The sequence below is a fragment of the Ruditapes philippinarum genome, unplaced genomic scaffold, assembly GCF_026571515.1.
Source record: "Ruditapes philippinarum isolate M1 unplaced genomic scaffold, ASM2657151v2 ctg1964_1_1_1_1, whole genome shotgun sequence".
NCBI classification, from domain to species: domain Eukaryota; kingdom Metazoa; phylum Mollusca; class Bivalvia; order Venerida; family Veneridae; genus Ruditapes; species Ruditapes philippinarum.
The window spans coordinates 88,983-103,133 of NW_026851948.1; the positions used below are offsets into that span (position 1 = coordinate 88,983).

Sequence of the window (14,151 nt, forward strand, 5' to 3'; positions counted from 1 at the left end):
ACCAACAACAACAACAACAAAAAAACAAAAAAAAAAAACAAAAACATAACAGTCAACATAATTATCTGGATTGTTATCATTTTATTTTCATAGACGTGCCGTAACGTTTTACAACATTAGTTTTATTAATTAAAAAAAACTACTAAAAAATATAACAATCCGAATATATTTTCAATTTATAACTTTAACCGCTCGAAACTTACAAATATTCATCTTTACAAAACACTTTTGAAAATTTTCAATAGCGATTTAGTATACTTTACCTCAACTCCTATTACTATTATCAAATTTTCAATTTCTTCTGCAAATCATACTAATAACAAATAGTAATAAACTTAACAAACTTGGGTAATAGTTGAATTCACTCCCTAACGCAAAATAAGCAAAATAAGAAGTTTATCGATAAAGAGAAATTACAGTAAAAATAAATTTAAAAACTTCATAAACGAAATTATTATTATTTCGTCAGATTTATAACTTATTTGACTCAGTGAATTATATTATATTGTCTTAATACTATAAATGAGCAAACCTTTAGTCTGGCGAAATTTTAAAACTGAATTCAAAAGATATCCCGTTCATTGTTCAACCAAACAAATATATATTAAATCGATCTTTATTTCAGTTAAGTGAGACCTTTTATGTGATCGATTAAATGGAACGTGTTATCTTTTTATCAATAACAAGCAAATGTATCAAGCAAGTTATCGTCTAAAAGGCCTGAATACATGTAAAGTGTATGCACATTACAGAAAGGTTTACTTTACTTTACTGGTCACGAGTTCAATTTTTGAGTGTTTTTACAAGTTTTTTTTTATGTCGAGTTTCATCTAAGAAGGGTCCATGCATGCCCCATAAACCTCATCATGGGTCCGCGCCAAGCTTCATTGATAAAAAGTATATATAAAGTTCAATATCATCGAAATATGCATTAATGTACTAAGTACATGAACATAATATTATTATTTTGTTGATATGTCATTTCGTTCTTCATAAGAAGTAGTAGGTTAATTCTACAATTTAAACACAGATGGAATGGCTCAAAATACACTGGTTTCTTTTTTATGTATGAGTAACAACGACAAACACAAACAATGCATGCACTAGTCATGTGATAAATCATCACATTGCTATTAAAATAACTACGTCATAAATCGGTGTACTTTCGGTTTCATAAGTAACTCTCATAGATTATTTGTGGAAGTGTACAGTTCACTTGTTTGTACGACGAAGTTTATGTTTTGTGAGAATGTTCATAGTAATTGTACTTCTAGTTGCAGTTTTGTGGCAGACATGCTTTGCAGAAACATTTTGTTCGGCAGAAGGTTTGTAAACTATTCATACATTTCTTATACAATGAGTAATTTAAACGATGGAATGAAATAAAAACCTTGTAGAAAAAATATCTATGTTTACCAATGTTTGCTGTAAGCGAGTGCTATTTTTTCTCTAGAATATCATATTGTTTATACGTCAATGCTAATGACTTATTATAAAAGTGTACGTTTTCTAATGAAAAGCTGGAGTAGTGGTGAGTTTTAAACTATTGAAAGAAATGGGAATTCGTTATTTGTTCGCGGATTTTGTAAGCGAGCGGAAATTGTAAATTTTTTAAAGGGGTTTGTTCTCAAATGCAAGTGTAATCGAGCGTTCTTAAAAGGATCATAGTTGTTATAGGTGCAGTTTCTGTAGTAGAATGTTAATCACCGAAGCTGTTTTTAGACTGCAAATAAGATTTTATTTGTGTAATGTATTAATACTTGTGATGTGAGTATTAATACTTTCATGCAAAGAAATAATCAGATTTTTGTAACATTGTGAACACGAATCTTCTTTTTTATCAACAGATGGGTGCGACTGTGGTATCGCTGGAACTTGGAGAAATCAGTTAGGTTCTAATGTGACCTTCACCTGCAAGGACGGTCAGCTTGATGGCAAATACAACTCAGCTGTAGGCCACGCTGAGGACTACTATCTCTTGTCCGGAAGATACACACTTTCGGGTCCGAAAAACGACGTGGTAGAACTTGGCTGGGTTGTCTCCTGGAATAACAAGAAATTTGGAAACTCCCATTCAGCGACAGCATGGTCGGGAATTTATTATCCGGAAGACGGAATTATCCGAACACAGTGGATTTTGACCAGATTTAAAGAACGCAAGGATAATTGGGAAACGTCTTTTGTGAATCATGACGAGTTTAAGCGTATAAGATAAATTATATAAATTATATTAATGATAAATGGTAATGTTAAACTATGGAAAAGTCAACACAGAAGGATTCTCAATCGCGGAAAAGCATGTTATATTGCAATTTTGCAGCGTGAATTTGCATCTTTATATTGTGTTCTCACATGATTTATCACTGTTAAGCGTATCCGCCTTCGTCGTCTTCTTAATTAATATGATAAAATGCCTCAAAACGGAATTCTGTACTTACTAGTAATCAATTATATACGCCTTATGATCGGGAAAGGGTTTTCAACAATTTCATAAAAAGTAACAGCTTAAAGGCCTTTTTATTATTTATGTTTTAACAATTCGGTTTTATTGGCAATCAAATGGATAAATAAATCCTTAACTGTATCTCTATGCTCTGTATTTGCTATATTACAATACAAACTTTGCTTTCAAGTGACATGTATTGTTTATAATTTAAGTATGAAAGTAAAATATTTGTAACACAGTTATAAAAGTACTTTAAGTACTTGTACATAAAACGTTTATAATAACGAAACAACTTTACACAAATAATAGTATTATACTCTTATCATTTTGGGCATCTGGCCAAATACCGGGAGTCGTTATACGTATTTAACGGAAAGGGACGAAAAGTTGCAGTTGATTTTTTACATGCGAAAGAGATATTCTTTCATCGTCTTTTAAGAGTGTATGATTTTCATTTTTCATTTGCCTTCCAAGAAATAAGAAGTCAAGCCACTTAATAGATAATGACAATAAAGAAGAAAGAAATCACCTTTTATTGTTTCATTTATTTATGTGACATTGACCGTCAATGTCAAATTATTTATATTTCATTAACTTGTCATTACTTTGTTATTTGTTAATGGATTTGATTCATTCTCAGAATAAGAGCACTATGAAATCTGAATTTGATTATTTTACTATAAAATTATGTTTTCTAGGAGAACACGTTTCTATAATATTCTTCCTGATATTAGTAATAAGAAGTCGAGCGTGACTCCCGCTAGGCGGTGACTATTTTACCTATTTGTTTTTCTTTTTTCTTTTTGTGTATTGTCTTTGAATGTTTTGTCTTCATAATCACACACAGCATTCTTTCCGACAAAGACCTTGAAGTAGACATTATTTACAGCGATTTAACACTCTAGTGACGATGCTAAAATGAAATAGTGCATTTTGCTTTATTATATTTTGCTATAATTGGCTTTACCTTTGTTTTCACTTAGACAAAAGAACATTTATTACAAAAACAGCATGTTGAGTAATTCAAATATCACCTTGACCTTTTAATGACATTGACTGTTCGAGGTAAAAAAAAAATGAATTTAACTTAGATTGTCAAATCTTTCTTATTTATGTACAGTCGACTCGAGAAAATAATATATTTTTCGAAATTCTTTACAATTTATGTAGGTAAAGAACAACTTGCAGGTCTTGAAAAACGACCATCCCACGCGGAAATCTCCCGGACATATTTCTTGGGTTAAGGCTTTGACGATCATCATGAGCCAAGATGACAATACAAAGTCGTACAAAATTGAATCTGCAACGAAATCGGACATATGGTTTCTTAATAGAAAGCTCGATAATACATGTATTGTGTTTTTTGCGAAAATTTAATATACAGACTTTGTATAGATAAAGAACAAATGGCAAGTCCAGAAAAATCAAGAAGCCACGCGGAAATTTCCTGGAAATATTGCTTGGGTTAGGGCTTTGATGATCAAAATGAGCAAAGAACACCCTCCAAAGTTGTACAAAATCGAATCCGCATCAAAATCGGACGAATGGTGCCTTTGCAGTATGCTCGGGAATATAGTGCATTTTGCAAAAATTTATAGATTTTATATAGAGAAAGAATATATAGCCCTTACCAAAAACGACTATGACATGCGGAAATCTCTCGGAAATATTTCTTTGGTTAGAGCTTTGACAATCATAATATGCAAGAAGACCCTTGAAAATTGTACAAAATCGAATCCTAATCAAAATCGGACCAATGGTGTCTTATAAGTATGCTCCAGAATATAGTGCTTTTTACGAATATTTATATAATTTACATAGAAAAAGAACAAAATGACGTTACCAAGAACAAAAATGCCATGCAGAAATCTCTCGGCATATTTCTTGGGTTAGTGCTTTGACAATCATAATGTGCAAAGAAGACCCTCCAAAGTTGTACAAAATCCAATCCGCAGCGAAATCGGACAGATGGTGTCTTTGCAGTATGCTCGAGAATATGGTGATTTTTACGAAAATTTATAGATTTTATATACAGAAAGAAAATATATAGCCCTGACCAAAAACGACTATACCATGCGGAAATCTCTCGGACATATTTCTTTGGTTAGGGCTTGCGATCAAAATGTGCACAGAAGACCCTCCAAAGTTGTACAAAATCGAATATTAATCAAAAACGGACCAATGGTGTCTTATAAGTATGCTCTAGAATATGGTGCTTTTTACGAAAATTTATATAATTTACATAGAAAAAGAACAAAGTGATGTTACTAAAAACGACTATGCCATGCGGAAATCTCTCGGACATATTTCTTGCGTAAGTGCTTTAACAATCATTATGTGCAAAGAAGACCATCCAAAGTTATACAAAATCGAATCCGCAGCAAAATCGGACAGATGGTGTCTTTGCAGTATGCTCGAGAATATGCTGATTTTTACGAAAATTTATACACTTTATATACTAGAGAAAGAATAAATAGCCCTGACCAAAAACTACTTTACCATGCGGAAATCTGTCGGACATATTTCTTTGGTTATGGCTTTGGCAAGCATAATGTGCAAAGTAAACCCTCCAAAGTTGTACAAAATCGAATCATAATCAAAATCGGACCAATGGTGTCTTATAAGTATGCTCGAGAATATGGTGCTTTTTACGAATATTTATATAATTTACATAGAAAAAGAACAAATTGACGTTACCAAAAACAACAATGCCATGCGGAAATCTCTCGGACATATTTCTTGGGTTAGTGCTTTGACAATCATAATGTGCATAGAAGACCATCCAAAGTTGTACAAAATCCAATCCGCAGCGAAAGCGGACGAATGGTATCTCTGCAGTATGCTCGAGATTATGGTGCTTTTCACGAAAATTTATACATTTTATATAAAAAAACGAATAGCCGTTATAAAACTCGACTATGCCATGCCAAAATCTCTCGGACATATTTCTTAGGTTAGATCTTTGACGATCATAAAATGCAAAGAAGACCCTAAAAAATTATACAAAATCGATTCCGCAATGAAATCGGACGAATGTTGTTCTTGCAATATGCTCGGGAAAAAGGTGCATTTTACGAAAATTTATACACTTTATATAGAGAAAGAATAAAATACTCCTCACCAAAAACGACTATGCCATGCGGAAATCTCTCCGACATATTTCTTTGGTTAGGGCTTTGACAATCATAATGTGCAAAGAACTAACCCTCCAAAGTTGTACAAAATCGAATCTTAATCAAAGTCGGACCAATGGTGTCTTATAAGTATGCTCGAGAATATGGTGCTTTTTACGAAAACTTATATAATTTACATAGAAAAAGAACAAAATGCCGTTACCAAAAACAACTATGCCATGCGGAAATCTCTCGGACATATTTCTTGGGTAAATGCTTTGACAATCATAATGTGCAAATAAGACCCTCTAAAGTTGTACAAAATCCAATCTGCAGCGAAATCGGACCGATGGTGTCTTTGCAGTATGCTTGAGAATGTGGTGATTTATACGAAAATTTATACACTTTATATAGAGAAAGAATAAATAGCCCTGACCAAAAACTACTATACCATGCGGAAATCTTTCGGACATAATTCTTTGGTTAGGGCTTTGGCAATCATAATGTGCAAATTACACACTTCAAAGTTGTACAAAATCGAATCCTAATCAAAATCGGACCAATGGTGTCTGATAAGTATGCTCGAGAATATGTTTTTTTTTACGAAAATTTATATAATTTTATAGAAAAAGAACATATTGACGTTACCAATAACAACAATGCCATGCGGAAATCTCACGGACATATTTCTTGGGTTAGTGCTTTGACAATCATAATGTGCAAAGTATACCCTCCAAAGTTGTACAAAATCCAATCTGCATCAAAATCGGACAAATGGTGTTTTTGCAGTATGGTCGGGAACATATTGCATTTGACGAAAATTTATACACTTTATATAAAGAAAGAATAAATAGCCCTTAAAAAAAACGACTATGCCATGCGGAAATTTCTCCGACATATTTCTTTGGTTAGGGCTTTGACGATCATAATGTGCAAAGTAGACCCTCCAAAGTTGTAAAAAATCGAATCTTTATCAAAACCGGACCAATGGTGTCTTATAAGTATGCTCTACAATATGGTGCTTTTTACGAAAATTTATATAATTTACATAGAAAAAGAACAAAGTGGTGTTACTAAAAACGACTATGCCATGCGGAAATCTTTCGGACATATTTCTTGCGTAAGTGCTTTTACAATCATAATGTTCAAAGAAGACCTTCTAAAATTGTATACAATCGAATCTGCATCAAAATCTGACGAATGGTGTTTTTGCCGTATGCAAGGGAATATATTGCATTTCATGAAAATTTATACACTTTATATAGAGCAAAAATATAGAGCCCTTATCAAAAACGACTATGCCATGCGGGAATCTCTCGGACATATTTTTTTGGCTAGGGCTTTGACAATCATAATGTGCAAAGTAGATCCTCTAAAGTTGTACAAAATCGAATCCTAATCACAATCGGACCAATAGTGTCTTATAAGTATCCTCGAGAATATGGTGCTTTTTACGAAAAGTTATATAATTTATATAGAAAAAGAACAAAATGACGTTACCAAAAACAACAATGCCATGCAGAAATCTCTCGGACAAATTTCTTGAGTTAGTGCTTGGACAAGCATAATGTGCAATGAAGACCATCCAAAGTTGTACAAAATCGAATCCGCAGCGAAATCGGTCCGATGGTGTCTTTGCAGTATGCTCGAGAATATGCTGATTTTTACGAAAATGTATACACTTTATATAGAGAAAGTATAAATAGCCCTGACCAAAAACGACTATACCATGCGGAAGTCTCTCAGACATATTTCTTGGTTAGGGCTTTGACAATCATAATGTGCAAAGTAAACCCTCTAAAGTTGTACAAAATCGCATTCTTATCAAAATCAGACCAATGGTGTCTTATAAGTTTGATCGAGAATATGGTGTTTTTTTACGAAAATTTATATAATTTACATAGAAAAAGAACAAAATGACGTTACCAAAAACAACAATGCCATGCAGAAATCTCTCGGACATATTTCTTGGGTTAGTGCTTTGACAAGCATAATGTGTAAAGAAGACCCTCTAAAGTTGTACACAATCGAATCTGCATCAAAATCGGACGAATGGTGTTTTTGCAGTATGCAAGGGAATATATTGCATTTCACGAAAATTTAACACTTTATATGGAGAAAAAATAAATAGCCCTTATCAAAAACGACTATGCCATGCGGAAATCTCTTGGACATGTTTCTTTGGTTAGGGCTTTGACAATCATAATGTGCAAAGAAGATCCTCCAAAGTTGTACAAAATCGAATTCTTATCAAAATCGGACCAATGGTGTCTTATACGTATGCTCCAGAATATGGTGTTTTTTACGAAAATTTATATAATTTACATAGAAAAAGAACAAATAGACCTTACCAAAAACAACAATGCCATGTGGAAATCTTTCGGACATATTTCTTGGCTTAGTGGTTTGACAATCAAAATGTGCAAAGAAGACCCTCCAAAGTTGTACAAAATCTATTCCGCAGCGAAATCGGACCAATGGTGTTTTTGCAGTATGCTCGACAATATGGTGCTTTTTACGAAAATCTATATACTTTATATAGAAAAAGAACGAATAGCCGTTACCAAAAACGACCATGTCATGCGGAATTTTCTCGGACATATTTCTTTGGTTAGGGCTTTGACAATACTAATATTCAAAGAAGACCTTATAAAGTTGTACAAAATCGAATTCGCAACGAAATCGGACAAATAATGTCTTAACTGTATGCTCGAAAATATGGTGTTTTTTTACGAAAATGTATACACTTCATATAGAGAAAGAAAAAAATAGGCCTTACAAAACGACCGTGCCATGTTGCTTGTGTTAGGGCTTTAGTCCTCATATTGTGCAAAGAAGACACTCTACAGTTGTACAAAATTGAATCTGAAACGAAAACATTAAATGTTCTCCCTAGAAAAGTGGTAATTTTGAAGGAATTTCTTAGGCTTTATGTACTCAAAGAAATAATCACCGGTCTAAAAGCGATAATTTTACGCAGGCCTCCTGCTTACATTGTCCTTGCCTTAGAGCTTTGACACTCATATTGCTGTGAAGAAAATCTTCTATAGTAATACAATCTATTGGATCAGATAACTTTAGTACGCAGTGTTCATTTTAAAATGGCTAAATCTGAATGACGTGGAACCCTGTAAGAATGTTTTTTGAGTGCGTTTTGGTAAAGAACAACTTGCAGGTCTTGAAAAACAACCATCCCACACGGAAATCTCAGGGACATATTTCTTGGGTTAAGGCTTAGCCGATCATCATGAGCCAAGATGACCATCCAAAGTTGTACAAAATTGAGTAATACATTACATGTATACACTTTGTAGAGAGAAACAAATAGACGTTTCCTAACGAACATGCCATGCGGAGATCTCTCGGACATATAACTTGTGTTAGTACTTTAGTCCTTATATTGTGCTCTCCAAAGGTGTACAAAATTGAATCTGACAAACGGTCTATAAAATGTTTTTACTTGAAATGTAATCTTTATTTCGATATTTCTCAGGCTTTATATACGAGTACTCAAATAAATAATCACCGGTCCAAAGAGCGACCATTTTACGCGGGCTCCTGCTAACATTATCCTTGCCTTAGAGCTTTGACACTCATATTGCTGTGAAGAAAATGATTTATACAAATACAACATACTGGATCAAATACATTTTTTTTAAAAAACAAAGTTCATTTTAAAATGGCTTATTCTTGATGACGTGAAACTCTGAAAGAATGTTTGATAGGTGCGTTCTTGTAACAAAACACAGAGGTTTTTTCACGATATGGTGCATTTTACTTAATTTTATACATTTTATAAAGAGAAAGACCAAAAAGCTGGTACCAAAAACAAACATGCCATGCGGAAATCTCACGGGCATAGTTCTGGAACTAGATCTTTGAAATTCATGTTGTGTAAGGAAGACCTTCCACAACTGTACAAAATAATGGCTTACTCTGAATGACGCGAAACCTTGTAAGAACATTTTATGAGTGCGTTTTTGTCACAAACCACTAAATTATATTTTAGTGCAGTTTTTTCCACGAATGGTGCATTTTTAAAAGGAAAGTCTATACATTTTATATAGAATGCTCTTATCGCCTTTAAGAAAAAAGTGATAGCAAACACGGTCTAGCTTACACAACCCACAGTAGGGTTGTTATCGCAATAAAACCCACGGTTTTGGCCCCTGGAAATACTGTCAAACTTACCAAACGCACGACAGGCCTTTTAGACTTGTTTTTGCAGATAACCTCCTTTAATTGCCTCGTGGAATGGTCCAGTTCATACAACCACAGTGAAAGTCTTTATTAAGGCTCTAATTAAAATTAAACCCATGGTGAAAGCCTCAAGGAATACAATCAAGATTACTCAACCCACGGTGATAGACTTTAAGGAGGTTCTAACTCACTTCAACCCACTGTAATAATCTCAGGGAAAACGGTTACGTTCATGCAACCCACGGATACTTTTTAGAGGGTATTATCGCAAAAGATCTTACGGTTATTCGTGTAGCCTCCGCCCAAAACCCACAGTGATAGGCTTTTTAGAGAGTTCTAGTCGCAATATAACCCAAGCTGATGTCCTCCGGGTAAACGGTGAAGCTAACACAACTAACAGTTATAGGCCTTGTTTTTTTGTTTGTTTTATTTCTATGTATTTATTTATTTTATTTTTTGCCAAAAAATCTAAGGTGATTGCTTCAGGGCATACAGTCAAGCTCACACAACCCATGGTGATAGGCCTTTTAGAACATTAAAATGAAAATCACATTGATAGCAAGTTGTTTTGCGGATTGTCAAGTTTATGACGTCAGGGATTCTTATTAAATGTAATTAAGTCGTGAATCACGGCAGATTTTTTACAGTAATTACAGTAATTAATAATTTGGCATATATTGTTTGACTAGGAATTTATGAGTAAAGAAGACAGATACAATGTTTAGCGTTTTATATATTTACACAGATTCTAAGCAATTTAATTAGTAATTGAAACATTACAGTTATAATTCATTTGATTGGCGAAAATTCGTCATGATTAACCATCGTAGTTTCCCAGTAGTCGTTGCGTGCTTTAAATCTTGTCAACAGCCACTGTGTTCGGATGATTCTTTCATCCGGATAATAGATACCCGACCAAGATGTCGATGAATTTGAATTTCCAAACACTTCATTATTCCAGGATACAACCCAGCCAAGTACCACAGCATTGTCATCAGTCCCTGCACGCGTGTATCGCCCTGTCAACGAATAGTAATCCTCCGCATTTCCAACAGCCGAGTTGTATTTGCCGGTTATCTGACCATTTTTACAAGAAAATGTCACCTTTGACCAAAGCTGGTTCTTCCATGTTCCTGCAACACCACAATCATCTGTGAAAAGAAAAACAATGTAGTATGCTGCTTCTGTACCAATGCAATACCCTTTGAATTATATGCTTTGATAATATTCCAAACATACTATTTATTATCACTTACTGTAAAGTTTTTATGGTATAACTTTTTTGAGTAGAAGATTGAACATATTTAACAATTATTGACTAGTCATTCAATATGATATCATATTCACTGGCAGAATGTAAATTAGTAAATTTCGACTGTTTTCACGAAGCGCGGGAAAATGACGCATGAAAAATATTACGTCTAACGTAAAATGGCTACGCAAAAGTTGCGCAAACATACGTAATTCGAGCATATATGTATGGAGGTGAATATCCACCAAAAGTATATATAAATATATCTTGATGACATGTTTATATCTGATTTTTTTTTAATCAATGTAAGTTGATTGCATTCTCTTTCATACAGATAAAATTTGTATATGTGTCCTTTTTCTATGTATATTGTCAAATGTATGTATGCTAATGTAAGAAATAGTATCATTGATTTTGATTTAAATCTTGTGCAAAATGACAATCTAGTGGGCAGAAGTAAATATTCAATACTTATTATATAATCGTGTCAAATTATTAGTCGTTTATGTTTTATGACACATGCTAAGTGAAAACCGTTGTTTGTATATTTTGTTAATATAACATGTTCTGTGTGATGATTAAAATCCAATGATTACGAATGTTGTTAATTATTTTTTTAGAAAAAATTTCCTGTCCTTTCAAAACAATAGAGACAGGCGAATACATTAAATGCATATGTTGGGAAATGGCAAAGGTTTTCTATTAGTCAAATATAGTTATTGATTTTATGTTATTAATAAATCAAATAAATCATTCGTGTTTGCTTGCTGTATCAATTTGTTTCATTGGAAAACGATATCTCAAACCTAATTCACGAATGACAACGGACCCCGAAAGTATATTCTTCTGAAAAAGATAAAGATTGGGACCGGATATTTACTTAAACTTAAGATTGAAATATATTTAGAGCTATATATTAACAAAGTTCAAAACATTTTTTAATTATCAAACATAAAATGTTGAAATCACAATTAAAGGTCTATGCATTTACGGAAAAAATCAAAGTTTTTGTAATACAAAATTTAGCTTAAGTTTATGTTCATGCATTTTATTATTATTAGAATACTTAACAAAGTAATAAAAACAACTCTTTTGACATATATGCCAGGTAGCCATTTCCCAGGGCGCAAACCACTAAAGTTTGAGTTACAATTACCCAATTTCAAACTATCTTAAATACACAGCAGATTTCGTTGTGACGAAAAAACTTAACTGCTTCACGGTTCCTTTTTAGGTGGTAAGGTCTTTTTAAAGAAGCATGCAGCTCAAAGGAATGATGAGTACTATGGAGGAAATATAATGGTTTATGTTCTTTTCAGACAAAAGAGACAGGTGCATATATTGTATACGTTGGAAGATGGCTAATATTTTCTAGGACTTATGCATTGTGTTTTATGTCTCATCAAATTAGAAAATGTCTTATTTACTTGTTTGGTCAATTTGTTTAATTTAAGAAAGATATCTCTAGCCTTGTTCATAGAAAACAACGGATCCAAAAGAATACACATCTTACATATCATAATATAATATTTTAAAGAACTATTTTTCATATATTACCAAGTTTGAAAATATCTAACTGCATACCCTTTTTGCGTTTCGCGTCAGCTAAACCTATCAGCGTTATATATATGATGCAGATGGCAACTGTTATTTGTATTCTGTAAAGATAAGTGAAAAGCAAAGAATTTTCATATATTCATTTATCAATTTAAAAGCTGTGATGGATAAAAAAATCAGCAACCTTACCACAACCCTCCCCTCCTACACTAAAACAAACAAACAAACAAACAAACAAACAAACAAACAAACAAACAAACAAACAAACAAACAACAACAACTAAAAGACCACAACAACAACAAAAAAAAACACCATGTGGTATTTGCTGCGATTTATTTTGAAATAATTATAATTATGCCGCCTTTAAAGGAGCATTAAGTAGGAATCTGACTTTACAGTAAACAATATATTAAGGTAATGCCAGGTATATACAGAAACATATAGAAAACATGATTGTAAAATCTTTCCAATTGTTTTAATTTATGGGTCACGTAAAATAGACCATACAGATGTCATGTGAGATGCGAGTCTCACCAAATACGCAAATTCCAAAAAAAATATGCAAATTCCATGAGAAGTTCTTTGAGACGGGCAAAATTCCATAAGATTTGCATTGTCCGTGAGATATGCAAGATTTTTGAAATATACGAATTCCATCAGATATGCAAGTTCTCTGAGATATGCCAGTTTCACGAAATATAAGCATTCCGTGAGATATGCAAGTGTCATGAGATATGTGAATTCCATGAAATATGCATGTTCCGGTTACGATTTTGAAAGACAAATGTAACATTGTTTATCTTATTGATTTCCAAATGCTTTTTCTAGACTTGACCTCAAGTATTTTCTAAGAAAGACAAATACCTGATTTAGCAGGTTTTAACACATTCACGGTCTTTGCATTCTAATAATGCTTTTAAGAAGAGAGAACGTAAAACAGAAATTAAACAAAAGATACAATTTACTTACTTCATGATTGAATATCTCTCTGTAACAGAGCTACATCTGCTTCACTTAATCTATACGTTATTTTATAAATAATCAAACCGCATGCAACGCCTACAAGAGGTAAGGGGATTATTCATCTGGTTAACGTTTATTTGTTTTTCAAGGCGGACGTTTTGTTACACCAAAGGAAAACTTACAGTTCGGTTCACGCTTAACGTAGCTCTTACGTCGAAATTTGCAAATTGTAGTAAGTAGATTATATTATCTGACTATACTTACATGTACGTGTATCTGCAGTTCGTATCAATGAAATAACACAACCCCTGACAAAATAACACAATATCACACATAATAACTTAACACCTAACAAAAAAACACAACACATCACAAATAACATAGCAACTCACAAAATAACACAAGACCTTACAAAATAACACAACACCTCACAAAATAACACTGCCAATCACAAAATAACACACCACCTGACAAAATAACACAATACTTCACAAATAACACCTCACAAAATAACACAACACCTGACAAAATAACAAAGCCACTCACAAAGTAAAACAACATCTGACAAAATAACATAACACCTCACAAAATAACGCCTCACAAAATAACACAACATCTG

At 33.0% G+C, this 14,151-nt stretch overlaps 2 protein-coding genes across 2 annotated transcripts; one reads left to right on the plus strand and one right to left on the minus strand.

Annotated features, from left to right (window-relative positions):
* The first annotated feature begins 1,161 nt into the window (after positions 1-1,161).
* Positions 1,162-2,976, plus strand: LOC132743892 (streptavidin-V2-like). The gene is made up of 2 exons (XM_060732485.1): positions 1,162-1,325; positions 1,848-2,976. The coding sequence occupies exons 1-2, from the start codon at positions 1,250-1,252 to the stop codon at positions 2,213-2,215; spliced, it is 444 nt and encodes a 147-aa protein (XP_060588468.1). The 5' UTR covers positions 1,162-1,249; the 3' UTR covers positions 2,216-2,976.
* A 7,498-nt stretch (positions 2,977-10,474) lies between these two features.
* On the minus strand, positions 10,475-13,557 carry LOC132743881 (streptavidin-V2-like; the record flags this gene model as incomplete). Its single annotated transcript, XM_060732463.1, is given in 3 exon segments — positions 10,475-10,910; positions 12,596-12,669; positions 13,539-13,557. Coding segments are annotated over 3 exon segments (455 nt in total), but the record flags the coding sequence as incomplete, so codon positions are not given.
* Positions 13,558-14,151: the final 594 nt, after the last annotated feature.